Raw genomic sequence first — 20,772 nt, forward strand, 5'->3', positions numbered from 1 at the left:
TATATTTTAAAGTACATGTGGTTAATCATTACAATGGTGCTAGCAGAAAAAAAAATGGTATTGAATAATTGCTATGAAATAGAATTAACTGTGCAGTGGAATCATTTATGATCCCTTCCCGTGTTTTACATCATAATCTCTGTAATAGCAGAAAACGCTTATTACTTTGATAAAATGCAGTGACAAATAAACACGGCATGTTTATACTCTTTTGCTTCTCTTTCTTAAGTCACCATAAATTATTTTATTATTCACTATTGATAATAAAAAGGTGATAAAAAAAAAGTACTTATCCATGAATGTTAGATTTGGTAGGGTCTGTGCTAACTTTAAACATGTAACAAAACACAAAAGATTATATTTTAAAGAATTTTGGTAACTAAACAGTTTAGGTGTCCATTGACTTCCAATCTATGGACAAAAAAAAAAAAAAAAAAAAACACCAATCACTAACATTTCTCAAAATATCTTCTTTTATGTTCAACAGAAGAAAGAAAGTCATGCAGGTTTGGAACAACATGACGGTAAGTAAATAATGACAGAATTTTCATCACTAAAAGGTGACCATGTGGTCAAACACTTTTAAACACTTTTTATGTCCTCCAGATTTTAGCACTTAAAAGTCTACATTTACATCTGGATCCCAGACCGGTCACCCAGATGACAAGGAGGCAGTCATAAAAGTCTTTTTCATATTCTGATGTGGGTGCACTGAGGGAATGTCTATAACACCTGAATGTGTGCGTTGATTGACAGATTAGGTGCACTGAGGCTGATGCATGGAAGGTTATAGGAGTGGCATAAAGACAAGAAAAAGGGGATTATTAAGGGGGAGGAAAATTTCCCCTTTCCTCTTCTAGGCCTTTCTGTATGCCGAGGTGCTGAGAGGAATAGCTGGCGGCTCACTGCCGCTGAGTAAGAAAATTAGAAGGCAAGGGCAAGAGATGTAACAGCCGCTTTTGAGCGCCGGCCATGCTGTGGCACGGGCCCCGGATACAGCTGAGGCATTTTTTACTGCTGAGACATTCAGGGCTGCAGGCGTTGTGGTCTGGCCACTGTGTGTCATTCAAATAACACAGCACTGCAGACTAGACGAGCGAACATCCAACAACCCACAACTACCTCCTACGTTCTGATGGACAAAGGAAAAAAAAAGACAGACAGACAGATGCACTGCAAAAATCATGTTCTTATTTTGTATTTTTCATCTTGTTTTACAGTATAAAAATTCTGACAATCCTTAAAAAGATTCGTAACAACGTGACATATTTGAGAAGCAAAAACTCCAAAAGACAATGAGAATCGTTTTCAGAGAAAAGATAATAAAATCTTAGTTCAAGACAGAAAAATAAATAAATAAAATGTACTAACCTTCAGGCCATCCAAGATGTAAATGAGTTAATCTCTTCATTGAAAGAGATTTTGAGAAATTTAGCATTGCATCTCATGCTCACCAGTGGATCCACTACAGTGAATGGGTGCCATCAGAATGAGAGTCCAAACAGCTGATAAAAACATCACAATAATTCAGTCCATCAATTAATGTCTTGTGAAGTGAAAAGCTGTTTGTAATAAATGTTGAAATAATACTTTGTTACAATGCTTAAGTATTCGTTATTCATTATTTGTTACTTACTACAAAATAAAGTGGGAAGAATGCAGAGTACAAGAAAGCAGGTTTGATGAATCAGTGGTCTGGAGCTTTCAAGTTTTAGAGACCTAAAAATATCAAAAGGTACAAAAGCTGTCACTGGGGTGGTAACTTTTCAAAAGGCACACCTTTGTACCTAAAGAGTCCATATACCTAAAAGGTACAAAAGTGTACCTTTTGAAAAGGGACCCCCCCACAGACAAAACTTTTACACCTTTTTTCTGAGACTGAAAGTGAATTAGACTAATACAATTACAATGCATTTAGAATGCCAATCAGATTCAAGAGAGCCAAAATGCCTCTGTATGATTTTTATATTTATATCATTTAATATAATTAATCTATATCACACTAAGAGTGTCATTTTTTTCTCCAGATATAAGCATGATAACAAATGTACCTCTCTGATTTCTGCCACACAATTTCTGTCACTGCATGATGCAGCAAATAATTTCTGTCTGCTACACAAAAGTCTGAGAAGGACATCTACTTCATCACAGGGCCAGCTTGTGTCAGCACTAATCAGTCAGAAAAATCTTTTCCAGCAGGCCTCTGCAATTACCTAATGAAGCACTACGGCCCATTAGTGTAGTGGAGCTCTCAAGTTCCTCTGTCCCATTCTGACCCCACCGGTTTTATTGAAGTCTCTGTCTAGTCATGCTGTTCACCCTTACAGTGATTCATGAACGACTAAATCTAGAAGACATTAAAAGTGCAGTGCTTCATAGGGAGATGATAAATGCAAATGCTAAACATAGACATGTCAGGATTTCAGAGCAAACTAAGAGCCACATCTTGGTGTTTCTTAACCTCTTATATCCCAGCTGGGTTGATTTCCAATATAGCTATAAGTAACATATTTTAGCTTATTTCTTGTAGTTATATCATGATTACATTAAAACTGCTTTGGACACGTTTTAACAAAAATATAAAAAATGTATAAAAATAATAATAAAAAATTAAAATTAATAATATAATATAGCCATATATAATATGTACAAATATATATGTATATAATTACAGTGTTTAATGGACTGATAAATGGTTTCTAAATGCTACTCCTAATTTAACCATCATATATTAACAGATTATTAAAGTGACCCTTTCTGCACCGTAAACTGACTAGGGGATGTACTTTGACTGAAAAGGGAAGACAGGAGTTGGTCTTATCTTACCACTAATTTAGACAGTCTCTAAAAGAGCAGCACTGATAACCTACAGCATTGACACTGGCCGCCAAACTCACTGTCAAAACCAGCTGAATCATCCAAAGTGACTCTAAGATCCTTCCCACAGCAAATCATAGTCTCTGTTCCCATACAGCACTATTTGCAATTGTTGAGTCAGTCTATCAGAGTGCACATCATGATTTATAATATTACACTATATATTAAGCACAACTTTTGTCATAGTAAAAGGAACAGAGATTTTTCCCTGAGTCAATGCCCGCAGAGCCTATATGTCCATGTATTCTGAGTGGTTTGCAGAAAGCACAAGGACATGTAGGCATGATTTAGAGCTCAGATCAGTTTTATGGGGCAATTTATTAACGGAGTGTTCAAGCCGGCAGAACGCATGCACTCAATTAGGAAATGAGTCCGCTGGGGTCACTCCACTCTCTCACGCCACTGTAAATTAGCTCTAATCAAAATGTCTCACCCCGCTGATAGTACGCTGAAAAATGGTGCCCTTTAAGAAACATAGAAGCTTAAGCACAGCAGGTTTTCAGAAACTAATGCGATACTGAGATGAGCAGGTTTTTTTCCGTTGAGGAATAAGGCACCGCCTCTCAGTCTGCTGATGCATTTTGTTCAACTTTAGCCCTTCTTAATACATATTTTTCAAACTTTCCCTTATTAAATTTGCCTACAAACAGCATCCAACAGTGTAAACACATCATTCAAATGAGATTTTAAACAATTTTTTTTTTTTTTTTTTTTTACATAAAATTTGATTTGGTCTTAAATTTAATTTCCATTTCATAGCTAGCATATAATGTATTCTAAATACAATTAAATAGCAATTTTCATACTTTGATTTATCTTTGTTTTTCATATTTCATCTCAGCTCTTAACTGTTGTCTTTTTGATTACTAATTATACTAACTTATATATAACTAACTTTTTTGTTGTAAAAATTGCTAAAAAAAATATTTCCACAAAAATAATATTTAAATGGTCTAATTCAAATGATTAATTTACAGTTGGATTAGAAAATAATAGTTCTTAAAAGTAATTCATAGTTTTGAAAAATTTATATTTTAAGATTAAAAATTATCAAGTATGGGTTATTTTTCTATTATTATTATAAATGAGAAACTTTAATTAATTTTTAATTTATAATTAGCAAGGTTTTCAAGGCAGTTTCAATGTGACCTGGCTGCATATAATGAAAAGGAAAAAATAAGATCTATGGGACAGCGCCTGGGACCTAAAATTGCCCAGTCTATGAAACAGCCTCATACAGAAATAACAAATACAAAAATCCATCATTCTGCTTTTTGCCACTTTAAAATCTCCAACAAGCAATCATAAAACACATGGGGGAAACAAAAACACCAATTATCACAAGTATAAATTAATGAATGAATGGATCGAGAGCCCTATTCCATTAACATCTACTCACCTAAACAAACTCCATAATTCACTAATATTTGACCATATCGTACAGTCACTCACTTGTTTCTCAGTTTCTTTAGATTTCACCTGTGGAATAGAGTTAATCTCAGTGATACTGAAAGATTATCCATATATATCCATTCTAGTTGGTCAATTCAGTAATGAGAGGAGTCTTTATGTGGTCAGTCACCTCTGGCTTTACTTCATCTGTGATCAAAAAACATCACATTCTATTTGTTACAGTGGTCAGGTGGCAAGTGCAGCAATTCACACATGACTGCATCAGAAAATTGATTATCTGTTACACTTACAGTCTGGTCATAACCCCATGTGTGGAATGTCCAGCATTGTGGAAAATGCCATCCGAGTTCAGCAATGCATGTGAAATTACTTTTTTACTAAATTACTTAATTATTTTAGTCATCCATTTTTGACATAGTAATATTTTTCCCAGTATTATTTAATCATGCATTAATATCATTGTAGTAATATCTAAACATCCTTGAAGTGTATTTTGAAATTGCTTAAGTTGCTTATGCTTAAAACAATTAAAAAATAATTTGGTTGTGGAATGAGAACTGTATTGAAGATATCTTTCTGTTTTCATATATTATGGAGACTGATACCAGTCAATTTGTTTATTTTGTGATACTTGGGTGAAGTTGTTACAAGGTTAAGTGTATGGAAATATATCAAGGTTGTGTTGAAGTAATGCAGGCGTGTGTACATGAGGGTGTTCAAATGTATGGGTGTAATTGAGTCGGAAACATGTTGGGAATGTCATACCACTATACTACTCATACTATTTCTGCAGTATATACTGTAGTATGTACACAGTATGCAAATTTCCATATTGCACAGAATGCAAATATTCTGCATGCATGAAATACGTGGATGACCTACAGTACTACATTTGGCAAAATAGACAACAGAGCACAGCATATTATAGAACAGTAAGCCATACATACTATTTTGTTCTTAAAGAATACTAGGGAATGCAGTAGTGTGCTAGTACTTGACATGTTTTGTGCAGACCACATGGTAAGTCTGGTCCAAATGCCCTACAGACCACAATGCATCCATATGGCCTGTGTTTGTCCATTTGTTTAGTGCTATACAGCTATTTTTTCAATGATCTGTTGCTTCGTTTATCACAATAAAGTGGTCAACTTTGGCCCATGCTTTGATTCACATTGTGTTTACTTAAGGCTGGAATATAACTTTTGGCCATATTTACAGTCAGGAACTAGTTGCAAAAAATCAAAGCCAGTCTGCAAATATTGGGCAGAGAGAGTTGACAGATTTTACATAATTTTGCATAGTGTATGATGGATACAGAATTCTTCATAGTGGAACTTATTTTAGTGTTTTTTTAAGGTTCTTCACATTGAGAAAAAATGATTCCTTTAATAACTATTTATTGAAAGGTTTGAGGAACCAAAAATTGTTCATCTGTGGCATCACTAAAAACACTTTTTGTGTGTTAACTCATATTTCAGACGTGATCAAAATGTTTGTGCAGTCTAGACCACCTGGACTTTTTTTTTTTTTAAAGCAGTCCTTTGTGAATATTCATGCAAGTATGCATATGCATTTTGTTCAGTGTAGCAGTGAAATAGTCCCATTTGCGGGCATACTGCTGTGATACAAATGTCACACATCTTCTTAGTGAGCTGTTGACTGGCATTATCACGGCAATGGCACTGCAGTTGTTTTTCTGTGGCACATCAAAGAGATTCTGGGTCACCAGCAGGAAAAGCTTGTTGTCAGAATGGTCAAAATATCCTATTTCACTTTCAGATGACAGACAGTGTGTTGCTGAGATGTTTGGAGAGAACTGAAGGATTAAAATGAAAAATATGGATGTGATTTTAATGTCTGTACGAGGCAGTTGCATGCTGAGAGAAGAATCAGAGACCACACATGGGAACAATCATATGCTTGGCCAAAATTCTTTATGGTTTACGTTAGTGTTCACAAAAATACACAATGTTTGTAATACTTAGGAGGTGAAAGTAAAGAGTGGCATTAAAATAGAACCCACAAAGCTTTTAAAAATCCCTAAATTAAATAAATAGACATCTGACAGACATTAATGCAGGTTCAATATACACACCTTAGGAGCAAACATGAGCACTGTTAGAAATAAGACTGAAGAAATGTGCATTTTTTATTTTTACATTAAATATACCAAATGATCAAAGAAAAAAAAAATATAGAAAAATATATAGTATTTTAGAAGATATTTAATCGCTTCTCTAAATGTATAGACAATTTATTTATCTTGTTGCTTTTTAAACCATTTAGTCCATTTATTGTACTTTACTAACATGATTTATTTCATTCTTCTTTGCTATATAAGCACTAAAGTGCTTCAGCAGTATTGTAATCCTCCACAGTCATGTTAATAAATCATGAATTATTATGCTTTCTATTGCAAAAACAAAGGCAAAACAGAAAGCTCGTTTGAATTACCCTGTTTATGCGAATATGTTTTATGAGAACTGTTTGAATGAAGAGGCCTGGTTGGAATAAAATGCATTTCCAGTAGACCATAGTCCAAACACTGAAGCTGTAAATGATTCAGCAAGATCTAATGCATTCATTATTTGCACATTAACCAACATTACAATCAATCATGACTCTGTGAATAAAGTAAAAATCACCCATCATAGTGTAGCGAGAAGTGGGAAAGCCACCAGGGGGCTTAGGAAGCAAAATCCAACTAATAAATGACTAAAGGGAATATCTCTATACTGAATTTAAAACAATAATTGCATCCGGTCAAGCCGATTATGGTTTGACTGACATGGTGCTGAAGAAAATTACTACTGAGCTTGTTAATACTTTTTTTTTTTTTCTCAAAACCTTATGTGGTGACATATTTGTGGGCAGGAGCGAGCTGTTGTTGTGATGTTAAAAGCTCTCAAGCTGAGACAGAGATGCTGATGGTTTATGTTACCTGAATTTCAACAGTCTGCAGCTCACGGTGCAAGTATTTTGCTTTCACGTCAATCCACAGGCGGTATTACTCTCTTCACATTGCAAAGAAGTACTGCAATAGTTTTCCAGAAATGTTGAACTCCTACGCTTCTTTTAAAGTAGACAGAGTGATTTCACTGGGGTGATATTTCAGTTTGAATGATATTTCTCAAATGAGCTTGACTGTAATGGGTTTATGTGGGCTGACTTCATTATGTTACAGGAAAGTGAACAAGAGAGTGAGTGGGTGGGCATATAGGACTCCAGTCTAAACTGAATAGGAGGAGATTTGTTTTATTGTTTGTGTAAAAACTCAAAGCCACCTAAAAGAATATTTCACTCAAAAATGAAAATTTGCTGAAAAGGTACTCACCTTCTGGCCATCACAGTCGTAGATGAGTTTGTGTCTTCATCAGCTTCATCAGAAATTAAGCATTACATCACTTGCTCACCGATGGATCCTATGCAGTGAATGGGTGCCGTCAGAATGAAAGTTTAAACAGCTGATAAAAACATCACAATAATCAAATTCATCATCAACATCAAGATGTTTTTAACTTCAAACTATTGCTTCTTGCTTAATATGTGGCCTCTGTACATAATATTGCTTTCTCCAGTAAAAAGGCCATTTCATCTTAGTACCAAGCAACTGTTTAAGTATGGAAGAAAAGTGGTTATACGTCAGCTTGGAGAGCCTGTGAAGTTGATTACATTAATAATGCATTTAAATGTTAAAGTTACCTATATAAAAATATCAATCACAGAGCAGCTGTCTGAAGTAATAATTCACACCTTTGTCAAGTATTGCCAATAACAAAACCATTTATCAAATCACAAACCTGCATTTTAAATAATCTTATAAAACCTATTGGTATTGTGGTATAAGAATTAAGGGCCAGGACATGGTGCCATTAAATTGAGAGTATTCCTACAAATATATCAGTACAACCACAGATTCCACGCCCTGTCATTTTCCAGGAATAGATGGATGGGAAGTGAAATTACAGCTTTTGAAAGGGTGGAAATTTATGCACTGTCAGTTTAGAACTGGGAGCGACAGTAAGGGTTTTATCGGTTGTGTGTGTCAGAATAAAGTTCATATTAGTAACATCGTTAATCATCATTTCCTCTTGATGTTAAGATGCGAGTGAAGTTGGTACAACTATTTGTGTTAAGTTTAAATGTTTTTATTTATTTGGTTATGCTGTACTTTACAGTGCATTTTGCAGCGTACTGTAATTGCATGAGTAAGTACTAAGTAATTTTAATGAACAACATGAGCTTAATATATAATTATTGGCTGGGTCTGCTTGTAATTGCACAGTTCTTATTACAGCACTTTAAAGGAGAGCCCACTTAACCTAGAATGCTGGCCATGTATGACCTCATAATGCATATTTATTTTTTTCTTACAACAAAATCTGCATACACACACACACACACACACACACACACACACACACACACACACACACACACAACACACACATACATACTATATATATATATATATATATATATATATATATATATATATATATATATATATATATATATATATATATCAAAATCTACAGATTTACAACACAATCTGCATACACACACACACACACACACACACACACACACACACACACACACACACACATACATATAAATATATAACCTTTTGCTGTTGAAAATACAAATGAATTTTGCACAGAAGTGTGTGTGTGTGTGTGTGTGTATTCTGTATATAAAGCACATTTAAGACAAAATATAAAGCACATTTAAGACAAAATATAAATTTTATTTATATTTTTATTTACATATATTTTTAATAATAGTTTTAAAATGTATTTTCAATTTTATTTATACTTGATTTTTTAAATGGAATCATTCAACATTTTAAAGTAGTCAGGTGGTGAAGACAAGAAAAAATACAAAATTGCAACGAAATTAAAAATAAAACAACTTCGACAAAAACATGGAAATGTTTGCATACATTAATACATTTAACAACTTTCTTTTTTAGCAGATTATAAATAGATTTTACATATTGCTGAACTTCTGATTTCAGAAATAGAAATAGTGGTTTATATAACTATACTTGCATTTATGTATAGCTACTAAATTTTATTTATACTTGAATTTATTTTTGAGAAATTATCTTAACTTATAGGCTATTAACCCCAAAATTTAGTCTTGATTTACTCATAAGCCTGGTAAAAATCAATAGCTCTAAAATGCTAATACTTTCGGGTTGTAGGACTACAAACGAAACACCTCTATATGTTCATATGAGTTTAAATGAAAAGATCGCTGTTAATTGAAAGTTTTCTGTTCACTCCATCTGTAATCCTCTGGACCAGTACATTTGTCCGAACTGGCGCAATCTCTCCAAGGGGTGGCGTTTTACACCCGCTTCTCTTCAGTGCGCTCGAAATCACCCCCACCGTCGCTCTTATCAGCAATTCAGATTGCATGCAAATGCCCTGTGAACGGAGCGTCATTCTGAAAGCACAGCGAGTGTGCGCGCGAGGGGGTGAGCAGAAAGATTCCTCCTTCCTCTCTCTATTCTTCTCTGCCTGCCGTGCTGATGCTCGCGCGTTCACTCAGCGCAGATATGAGCGCAGATCGCAGTGAAGTTTGAAGAACGCAGAGAGCAGCGCGCGGTCGGATTTGTATTTCCATCAAACTTGCTGCAGAACTCGTCCGGCGTTTGCATTGAGAGTTCTTAACTTTCTCTTTTAACCGTTTGGTTTGACCATGGGGTCTTTTCGCAGAAAGGCGTTTTATTGGCCCGTTTGGTCATTTGCTGTTGTTTTTGTGCTTTTGAGTCCGTGTTGTCATGGAAGTTGTTCAGAAAAAGAGCTGGAAAAACGAGAAGAAGAAGCGAATGTAGTTTTAACCGGGACTGTAGAGGAGATCTTGAACATGGATCCAGTGCACAACACTTACTCCTGCAAGGTAAGACTTTGCGCACCAGACACTCTTCAAATGCATCAAAATGAAGGTAAAAAAGTAAATATGTAGTTTATAACACATTGTATCAAAAGTCTAAGCTTATTCTTTAATACCTGTGTCTACTGTGCAACTGTGTTGCAATGTATATCACCTGTTAGACATGTGGAAAATAGCTACCAGTACGATATTTGAGCTGTCCTGGTCTGAAACTCGCAGCATATCAGGGGAACATGTTAAAATGCTGTCTAAATGGGCACTTCACTAGGTTTTGAGCATTATAAATCATGAACACCAAGTAGCGTCCACCACTGCAATATAAAATTGCATGCAACTGTAAATAAAAGGGATTTTTGTTAAACTCTTCGTAATAGGGGTTTCTAATGTGTGTGGACACTGGTTCTGCTAGTTGATGAAAAATGTCAACCTCCTCAGTCCTACTGTGATCCACTTGTAATTTGAGCTTTCATACACCAGGAACCTGAACCTCAGCCTCTGCAGTGACTTGATGTCCTTTCAAACTCTATTAGTGCTTCGGGATCAATTATCTTCAATTATCATGTAATCATGGGCTTACTTTGTTCGATGTAACTGAATATGTCACATATATCAGACATAAAAAGTGTGAAAAGAAGAAAAAGGTGAAATAAAAAGTGTGAAAAAAGAATAATAATAGAAGAGTTGCATTACATGTAAGCATAACAGTTTAAATAAAAAGTTGATTTGAAAAATATACATAATAACAGTTTAAATAAAAAGTTGATTTGAAAAATATACATAAGTTTTTTAGATTTTGCATTTAAAACCTGATGATCATGTTATCCATCACTGAACATCTGACCACCAGGAGTTCACATGGTCACGCTTGGGATGTAACCTAAGAATAGTGCAGAATTTGATATTTCTTATTCATTTCAGAGACTCATGCAACTGGCGGTAGGTGGCCGCTATGGAATGTGCAAGAAAGTGACCTTGATCTGCTGGAAATGGTGTTTTCTTAATCTCATGATCTCTTTCCCCTGTCTGAAGGTCAGGGTATGGCGTTACCTAAAAGGCAAGACCATGGTGAACGGAGAGGTGCTGCTGGACGGAGGAAACAAGGTGATGATCGGCGGTTTCGGAGACCCCCATATTTGCGATAATCAGGTGTCCACCGGAGATACGCGCATTTTCTTTGTCAACCTGTCTCCTCAGTACATGTGGTCGAGCCACAAGAACGAACTGATGCTCAACTCAAGCCTGATGAGGATTACCCTTCGCAACTTGGAGGAGGTGGAGCACTGCGTTGAAGGTAAGAAACACTTTAATGACTCAGCTTAAAGCTGTAATTCACATCTTCTGGCCATGTATGTAGAGATTTGAGAGTTTGAAAGCTCCCGTGGTGGTGACAGCATTCCTGATTGCAAAAGCAGGTGGTGTTTTCTGCTCTAACTGCATCTTTGTTCTACCTAATGAAGCGTCTCACATTTTGTGACATTACATTAACCACTTACATTATATTAATACAGCAGTCATGGTGTTCTAAATGAAACTTTACCAATTTTTGTTTTCTTCTCTCAACTTTTTTTGTTAGCTGGCAACACTTATTGAATTTCTTGGGCCCCGGGGCCTTAAAAACAAAGCATATTATGTGCGCTGTCACTAGCAATCAGCCACTGACAGTCAGTGCCCTCTAAGGAGAGTGTGTCTGTTCTCTAACTGAGCACCTCCAGGGCATTTGACTAACCTGAGTGAAAGTCCAAACCTCTACCTTTCCTTGAGGGAAATCATTTATAGAGTTAGAGTGGAGATACTAAAACATAACCGCAGAGCTTCAAGGGCCCCTGTATCTGTGTTATGAAGGCATTCACTGCTTATTTCCACCTTCTCAAAACCAGACTGTCAAAAGAAAGTTTGGCCCAGTGGGAAAGAACAGTTGAATGAATAAAGCAAGACTGATGTCCAAACTTCTGTGTCTTTTCAAAGTGCTTTTGGTTTATTAATGCAAATTTGAAATAGTGGTTGTCCTTGGTGAATGGCGAGTTGCTTTTTCCATTTAGTAAATCAGCAGTGCTTGTAGTTTAATCTTGTTTAGTGTTCTACAGTGCTGGCAACCGTACAAGCAGAGAATATACACATTAGTCTGGAATGCAACAGAGCATTTGAAGCTAAGATCACTCTTATAGGTCCAATCGATTCTGTAAATCGGCACTATGCATCCTCTCTGTTGGGAGGTTGTATTGTCTAGACTTTTGAATATCGACATCAAGTGTGGTCAAGTCTGGCTTGATAGACTTTTAAAGTGCCCCTTTTATGCTATTTGAAAAGTTAATAATTTGGTTTTGGGAGTCCCCAACAAGAGGTTTACATGCATGCAAGGTCAAAAAACACTTTTATTTTCTTATAATATGCATTTAATTTTACCTTATTTCTCAACGACTCTCAAACAATTTGTTTGAAGAGTCATCTCTCTAAACCCATCATTTGCATGAGGCTACTCTGCTACGGAAATGGAACGCTCATCACCATTACTGGATTACGGCTTATCAATAATACATCCTATTATAATAATGATAGTTCCCCACTCTGTCCTAAAAAAAAAATCAGAGGGGAAAAAGTTGTTTTACACTTACGTTAGTGAACCGGACCCACAGCTTAGTAGTAAAGACCCAAACAATAACGGTATATGTGTTACCCAAACACAGACATGGAGTACTGATAAATAACTGCAGTTTGTAAACCAACGTATTGCTCCATTCTTTATCATGACTCCAAGCAATAAGAACGACAGACATTCTATATTATATTATATTATATTATATTATATTATATTATATATATTATATTATATTATATTATATTATATTATATTATATTATATTATATTATATTATATTATATTATATTTATTATATTATATTATATAGGGGCACTTTAAAAGTTTGAAACCATGCATGTTTTGTGGTGTTTTCATTTAGGGGCAAGTACATCTGAAGTGGTTAACATTTATTGAAATAACATGACTAGATTTAGTTTACTTCCTGGTTAGTGTTAATGCACAATTCTGAACCTCCATTGAAAGTCCATTACACCAAAACTTTGAGGCTTCAAAAAGCTCATAGACATAGACATTTAATTTAGGCTTTTATTTATGTGGAAATTGACCAACTCGCACATAGTGCACATCAGATATGGTCAACCAGTGAAATCTGTTCTTGCGTGAACCTTTGTTCTTGCATGGCTACAGATACGGTTGAGCTTCTGTTTCTGAAAGAATTCGTATTTTTGGGTGAGCAAGACCTTTAAGTAAGCCAAACAAGCGCAAATCATCCCTTATTTTCTTAGTTCTCTTTAGTGCTGAGCTTTTTCGCACAAGCCACTGCTGAGCGGAGACTGTCTTTTCTGAGGCTGCTAAAATCTTAAAAGGTTTGATGAGGGGGCAATTTAGCAGAGTACTTTTCTCATTCGCACATGGCGGGCGAAGTGTAAGGCCACTGAAAATAAATGCTGCTCTGGCTAATGACAGGCCATGTGGTTCAAATGTGATTATTTTTATATTGTAATAGGATTAGATCTCATTTTGCACACAAGATGCTCAAGTATATGCTATAAGTAGCAAACAGCTGTGCTCAGAATGGCCAACAGTTTGGTTTAACACGCAGCTTGCAAATTCTTATTCTGAGTCTATAAACAGAGACTGTGTTCTTCAAAACATTCAGAAACACTGGTTCTGACCTTGCTTTTGACATGGTCTGCCCTGCTCTTGGAATAGTGCCTAATGGTCTTCGTTTTGTGTTGGCTAAACTGATTTGGGAATTTGATGTTATCCATCAATTATTTAATAAAGCATGACCTTTTAGTGAAGTTTATTTTTCCTTGCCTTTGTCACTGCTTAGTAACTTGTTTTAGACCTTAAAAAAGTGTAGGGTGGAAAGAACAAGATTGTACCTGCCAGTCTGTTGAGTGTATACTCTCCTCTCTTCTCACCTCTGACAGGTTACATGGCACTGAGAAATGAAGGGATTCCTAGCTGAAGTTTAGAATACTGCCGTTAAAGCCTAAGTTTTCTTAAGGGTGGTAAAAGCGCAGTTGATAATGACAGGATTGGGATGGGGAAATGTGATAACGAGAGCGCAACAAGAAATTCTTGATACAAGTGTAGACCGGAATGCTTATAGGAGAGGCCTAGAGGCATTGAGTTCTTACTCCCACCCCATTTGCTCTTTGCTGAAACAGACCACTTGGGTTAATGCGTTCATCCGGCAAAAATACAACAAATGCATCTGTGTAACTTGAAACGAGATGTTTAGAAGAATGTCTGAGCTGCTGATAGTTTTGTGAAGCTTTTTTGTCCTTTTGGAGCTTGATGGGCCCTGGTCTCCATCCATTTTTATTGAATGAACTTCTTTTTATATGGGAAAAAAATAGTCATACAGGTTTGGAATGACATGAGGATGAGTAAATGGTTTTATTGAGTGAACTAATCTTTTTAAATCCTGTTTTATTCCACAGCTGGAATTGTGCGTCACAAGTCCAGTGGTTGAATCTTGAAATCTGCTTGAAATCTTGCCGTTGTTAATTCAATCAACAAATCAAATGTTCTCCTTTCTCTGAAGTTGGCATGTGCGAACATGCCACTTTCCAGTGTTTCTGCGACTTTGTTTGCATATGTGGACACTAATTCATTAAATGCCAAACTGCACAATAGTGGAAGATTGTGTTGTGCTGGAAGATAATCGTTTAAACCAAAGTGGACCTGTTTCAAACTGTTGTGATCCTTTGCATTTCTGATCTCTAAATAGAGTGAATTAAGCAAGACTAAAAAAGAACAGCTGGAAAGCTTAGGAAAGTTGGATAGAAAAAAAATATGTTATGGCTTCATTCTGCTTTTGAACTTGAGGAAGAAGTGATGAAACTTAAACAAAGAGAATGAAAGCATGAAGACGCTTGATTTATAGTAGCAATAGATTACTTTTGGTGAATCAGTTAATTCCAGTGAACCTGTTCTAAAAATCCGAATCACTGATCCATTTGAGGTATCTCTCAAAAGTATTTCCAGGAGTCGGTAAATGAATCATTGTGAGGGCTTAAGATGTTAAGGCTTGAGTTGATCGTTATTGATATCATTAGAAATCTTTATTGTTTTTCCCAAAATGATTAATACAATAATGTTAATTATTAAAACTAAAGATTGAAAAAAGAATGATTAATTTGTGAATAGGTTATCATTTATGATTGGCTAGCTATGTGTTAGAATCTCGTACCTGCTGTAATTTTTATTAGCTGTTTTTTTTCTTCAGATCAACACTGAATGGACAAATAAATCCCTCCCCATTTTGCTTCAGTATGTACATTTATATGCACTATTTTAAAAAAAATTGCAAATAATGCTTTCCAGTATCAAGTTTACATGCTTATTTTTTTCCCCCTGTTGATTGATTTGAATTATTTAAGTCCAATCTCAGTTTTATTTGGATCGAACTCAGTTGGATCGTTTTTACGTAAGGGTTTTCCAGTCTGATTATAAACTGATTATTTGGGTGCATTATGTAGTTAAAGAACAGCAGCAATGTAGATTTTCTGCTTTTTAAAACTTCTCCGAAGATCTGTCCCTCAGTTTTCTGCCTGTCATGAGGGCACCCTGGTTCAAGGGGCCCAGTTCAAGTTGAGCTTTAGCCTGAGGACAGAGAGTCCAGTGCTGGTGGTCTGTCATGATAATGAGTGCAGGTCATCCATTCAAACTCTCTGGTTTGAGTGTGTGTGGCAGGTTTGGGAATGAGAATAGCAGGTCTTTGGGCGCACTTCCCTTTTATTCTGTCTGTTTGTGTAAGGAGGAGGCCCGGCATGCCTCTGATTCCACATTGCACGAAGTTCTGCCCCGAGCAGGTGATGATTAATAGATAGAGCATAATTGAGGTGAAGGACTTCCTCCACCCCTTGTTAATGGTCTTAGGATGACAATAATTGGTGAAGGGCCCTCTCAGAAAGGGGCTTTATTTAAAAAAATCACCCCTGTGTTATTTCAGGCTGATCTCCCTGAGCCAGACTTTAGCCCAGGGATTTCCAAATGTGTTTTATGAGATTTGGGAGCCCAGCCATTGGTGAATGGAGCTGAAAGCCTGTCGGCACCATAACACGAGTATCGAGGGGCTGAACGATTTATAGGACGTGGCTGTAATGCGTCATCGAATGGTTATTTGCAAATGAGTGAATCTAGGTGCACATGTAGGTGACTATTCAAAACAGGAAGCGGATTAAGGTTTGTAGATGCCATAGTTAGTTTCTCATTTTTCTCTCAAGTTATTTAGTCAGTAATTATAGCTTTGAAGTTTTCTTAAATGTATAAGAGAACCTTGATCTCCATTGAGGGCTTGTATAGGCTCATCACTTTAGTTCTCCTGCCTGTGCAGAAGCACTTCTTTGTCTGCGTATATCCTGTAGGATGATTTCCAGCATGTTGTGTCTCTGGGACTTTCTCTAACAAACATAGAAAAAAAACTGAATGAATAGAGAGGCTATAGAAACTGACAGTGAAAAGATAACTCAAGTAAGAAGGAGGGACAGAAGGCTGAGAATTATACCTGTTGGAGTTTCCCAAGTTATTACAATTTAAGATTTTAATTAAACCCTGAAACCTCCACACTTGCTCGGAATACTAATTAAGCTTTGGGAATGAGAAAGCTGTGAAACAAAGGGATAAGAGTGTTTTGCAGCCCTCTGCTCACCTCCCTTTTCACTTTATATTCTCCTCTTTCCTGTAGAAAGGACGAGAGTTTATCTTGGCACCAAGTTCGAGTCTGTGTCTGGTGTAATCTCTTCAACAGACATCATTGTTTAAGCAACACATGTCGACAGTCTTAAAGTCAGATTGATTTCATTGGGCAGAGTTCAAAAATGTGAGGAATTCATTGTTAGATCTGTTAGATTTAAGGAAATAGAGTCAGAGTGAGGCAACTACATTTTTATTGAATGTTATGTAATATTTTTTACCATATTACCTCTACAGGGATGCAGTGAATGTTTGATATAGTTCACAGATAAACAGTTGTTGAACTGATGCTAATGTCATCACAACAAAATGTTTTTTTTTTTTTTTTATTAATAAAAAATAGGGATGTGACGAAATCTCGTGGTACGAGATCTCACGAGATCCGATGTGTCCCTCGAGATCCGGCTGGTCTCGCGAGAATGTGACGATATCCTCACAAAACAATTTGCAGTTTACATTAGAGCTGCACAATTAATCATTTAAAGATGCCGATCTCAATTTAAACACACACGCAATCTTATTCCTGGAAGACAAAGATTCAGCTATGTCTATTACAAACGTTTTCACATCGCGAGTGTCAGTGGAGCATGAGAAGCATGTTTTGTCGCTGCCGCTTATGGAATAATCTCCAAAGCATTTTGCATTTGTCCTTTTTGCAGTTTGTACATGTTTTACTTTGTTGGGGCCTCAAATTAAAAAAACCTTTCTTCATTTAAATAATTTAATTTTGAGTCTATGCACCTTAAACATTGGTGCCATTGTTGCTCGTATTCTATTTTTATTTATTTTTTACCTGAAATCTCGGTTTTGGATTACAAAAAAGTTAATTAAAACTGAAATACCAGTAGCGCCAGTTGTTTGGCATCTACTCATCCATCACTAAACAAAATGTAAAGAGGCTGTAGCCTACCTGTTACTTCTGTCTTGTGCGGTAGAGGTTTGTTAGTACTTTTTAGAAACATGGTTGAGTGCTTCCTGTGAGAAGGAAACACTCAGTTGGTCACCATGTTCTCAGTAGTTAGATGGGCAATAGACTGGAAAACCCCTCGCATTCCAGACACAATGGGTAGAATGGATAGGGAGACTTCACATGTTATGGATTCCTTGAGATCTGTGGCAACGTTTCAGACTGGTCTAAATGTGAAGCGATAGACAGCTGCTGCGGTTAATGCGCCTAATCCACCACCATTCACTGTTACAGCCAGAGATTCATCTGGCACCAGTAAGACGTGTTCTCATTTCTAGTCATGTTTGGTCATTGTGCATTGTTTTAATTCACACTTTGTTGTTGTTGTTAAGCTTGTTTGCATTGATCGTTCTATATGACCCTGTTGTAGAAAAATCTAAAGAGACTACAGAATTTTTCATCACCTTCTAATTTCAGGCATTAGCACAGGTTAAAATTAATTTAAGGGCTCATTTTTTAAAAGGTTCTAGCAACTGCTGAGGGTAAGGAAAACTGAAATTCCTTTTTCATTAGACACTGGAACCTGCTACAGACTATGATTCTCATTTAAGCTTGACTTTAATGTCAGGGTCCAGTGAAAATGAGTTCTGTGCTGATGGTGTGAAAAGTGCATTGCTAATTGAATGGTCATGGTGTTAAACTCTTGGAAGAAAAGAAGCTTTCCAATAGGTAGTTGAAAGCAGGGCTGTCATGGATGAGACAGTTGCTTGAACCAGACATGTCTCTCTGAAATTATTTCCTATAGCGCGTTTATGGGGAAATTAGGATTTTTGAAAAGAAAACATTGTTTCACAACACCCTGGTCATTTCTCAAAATCAACACATTTTTAAAATTAAACAAGTAAAAAACAGCCAAAAGAATTTGAGCAAATGATTATTTCAGTTTTCAGTGTTTTGAGGACATCTCTGATGGAAAATCTACTTAAAAGTGGTAGCTGGTTTCTTTTTTGGCCTTAGCTGGTGCGGTGCTAGCTGATCATTCGCTGGTTCAAACTGGATATAACCATTTTAGACTAGCTATTAACAAGTTTGGACCACACTTAACCAGCTGTCTATTGTTACCTGATCCAAACTGCTCTCTAAATGGTCTTGGACCACCATGTTTCAAAATCTAGCTTGACTCCTTCAAGATAGTAGCTGGTTTGTTGCTTATTCGAGATGTCCCACCATTCTGGCCCAGCTAGAGAATCCAGTTTAAGCTGGATTTTACGTCAGAATTTGGAAGTAAAGAAAAACTACAACACACAGGAGTCAGGACAACCACCTGTCCAGCTAAATGGTGGTCAAGAGTTCACTCAGGACTACACAATCCACTTTTACAGTTTGTTTGCTGAGTGAAGTAGCCCATGACAGAGGGGGTTCGGTGCCGTTTCGTTTGCCCCTGCAGGAATGTCAGTAGTTGTAAGGTGCAAAGCACAAAGAGCACACAAAAGCCCAAATAACACATGCTAATGGAGTGAGTGCAATGTGTGCCTTCCTTGAAAAGGAAGAATCCATTCATATGGGCCAGCATTGGCATGAAACTGTCCTGCACTGACCTGGCATTGATAAATCATTAAACTGGACCTGCATTGCTGGGTGTCTGTGCTTCTAAGTGTACTCGAAAGGTCACGGAGGAACCTGCACTGCTTAAATCCACAGCTGATCCTCCCACATCCCCCCTACAGTTCTAATAACAATTTAGCCTTTCTGGTTTTTGTTGTGTCCTATTAGCTGGATCACAGGATGTTAATGTTTTTTTGTTTGCAATCGCATGGTCATTTCCACGAGGATGTTGGGATACAATCATTTCCTGTTCTCTTTTACCTCCTCTTCATCATTCTCGTCTAGGTTGTTTCCTGCTGGTAGCATCTTGTTCTATTTTCAGCTCATTTGGTTCTCATAATGGGTTCCTCTCATCACCTGGCCGACATCAGGGCCGTCCACAACTGAATGACTTCGATATTTTTGAACATTAAAGATAAATGTTTAATGCGTGTGAAACAGTAGCTCTGGAAAGTGAGGTAATGTGCTCCTAGCTATCCCACAATCCTCTGTATTACAGAGCCCAGTTGAGCTTACCTGTAATTACACTGGAATCTGGCCTGTAAAGCTGCCAGTGTAATGACCAGCAGGTGTAGATGCAGCAGACCCCACCTAATTCTCTACTCAGACATGTGCAATTCTGAGATTGTAATGAAGAAAAGAAAACATAATCTGGAATGATCTTTTATTAGTATTTCTTCATAGACAAAAAACATTTTAACAAAAAGCTTTGCTGCCTATTAATCAGTCCCTCCAGGATTTTGCGATTTTGCGATCACTGAATTTATTGCAAAATCAAGCAAACTCCACAATTTTCACAAATGTTTGCAAATTTTCGTAATTGCCGCAAATTTCCTGCAGAATTTGGACTTAGACGCGTCCCGTGACGTCATCGCAATGCACATTCAGTGAAAGAAAGGTTGTTTCTCAGTTCCAAAAATGTAATGAACAGACTCACGTTCTTATCATGACCGATTTACAAGAGCTACATTTGGGCTACGCAGCACAAACCGTTTATCTGCTCGAGCCGCAGCCGTGGGTTGATCTCAATCACGTGACACTGATATACACTGCACTGGGAGATACAGTGGAGAAAGCAGTCAAATTCGCCACAGAATCAACAAATCTTGTGAGAAGCATTCAAATTCGGCGCAGAATTCTGTTAAAACATGTACTGCAGATGAACAAGCACTCTTAAAAATACACCTTGCATAAGTAAATGCAGATATTAAATAGATGTCTCCGAGATGTACATGTGTGATTAGGATGAGTGCTTTACTGTCAGGTGCTGGTGTCACCTTCTGTAGAACTTAATGGCACTAGTGCTGGTGTCGTCGAA

The 20,772-nt window shown here is 36.7% G+C and overlaps 1 protein-coding gene across 1 annotated transcript in view; it reads left to right on the forward strand.

The window, feature by feature from the left end:
* Positions 1-9,729: 9,729 nt before the first annotated feature.
* The window catches only part of LOC109045062 (agrin), a 267,061-nt gene continuing 256,018 nt past the window's right edge, over positions 9,730-20,772 (forward strand). Inside the window, exons 1-2 of the mRNA XM_042713167.1 lie at positions 9,730-10,200; positions 11,224-11,485. Of these exons, the coding sequence (XP_042569101.1) occupies positions 10,000-10,200; positions 11,224-11,485 (463 nt within the window). The 5' untranslated portion in view covers positions 9,730-9,999. The remainder of the gene's footprint in view (positions 10,201-11,223; positions 11,486-20,772) is intronic.

The sequence above is a fragment of the Cyprinus carpio genome, chromosome A23 (genome assembly GCF_018340385.1).
Source record: "Cyprinus carpio isolate SPL01 chromosome A23, ASM1834038v1, whole genome shotgun sequence".
In the NCBI taxonomy this organism is placed as follows: domain Eukaryota; kingdom Metazoa; phylum Chordata; class Actinopteri; order Cypriniformes; family Cyprinidae; genus Cyprinus; species Cyprinus carpio.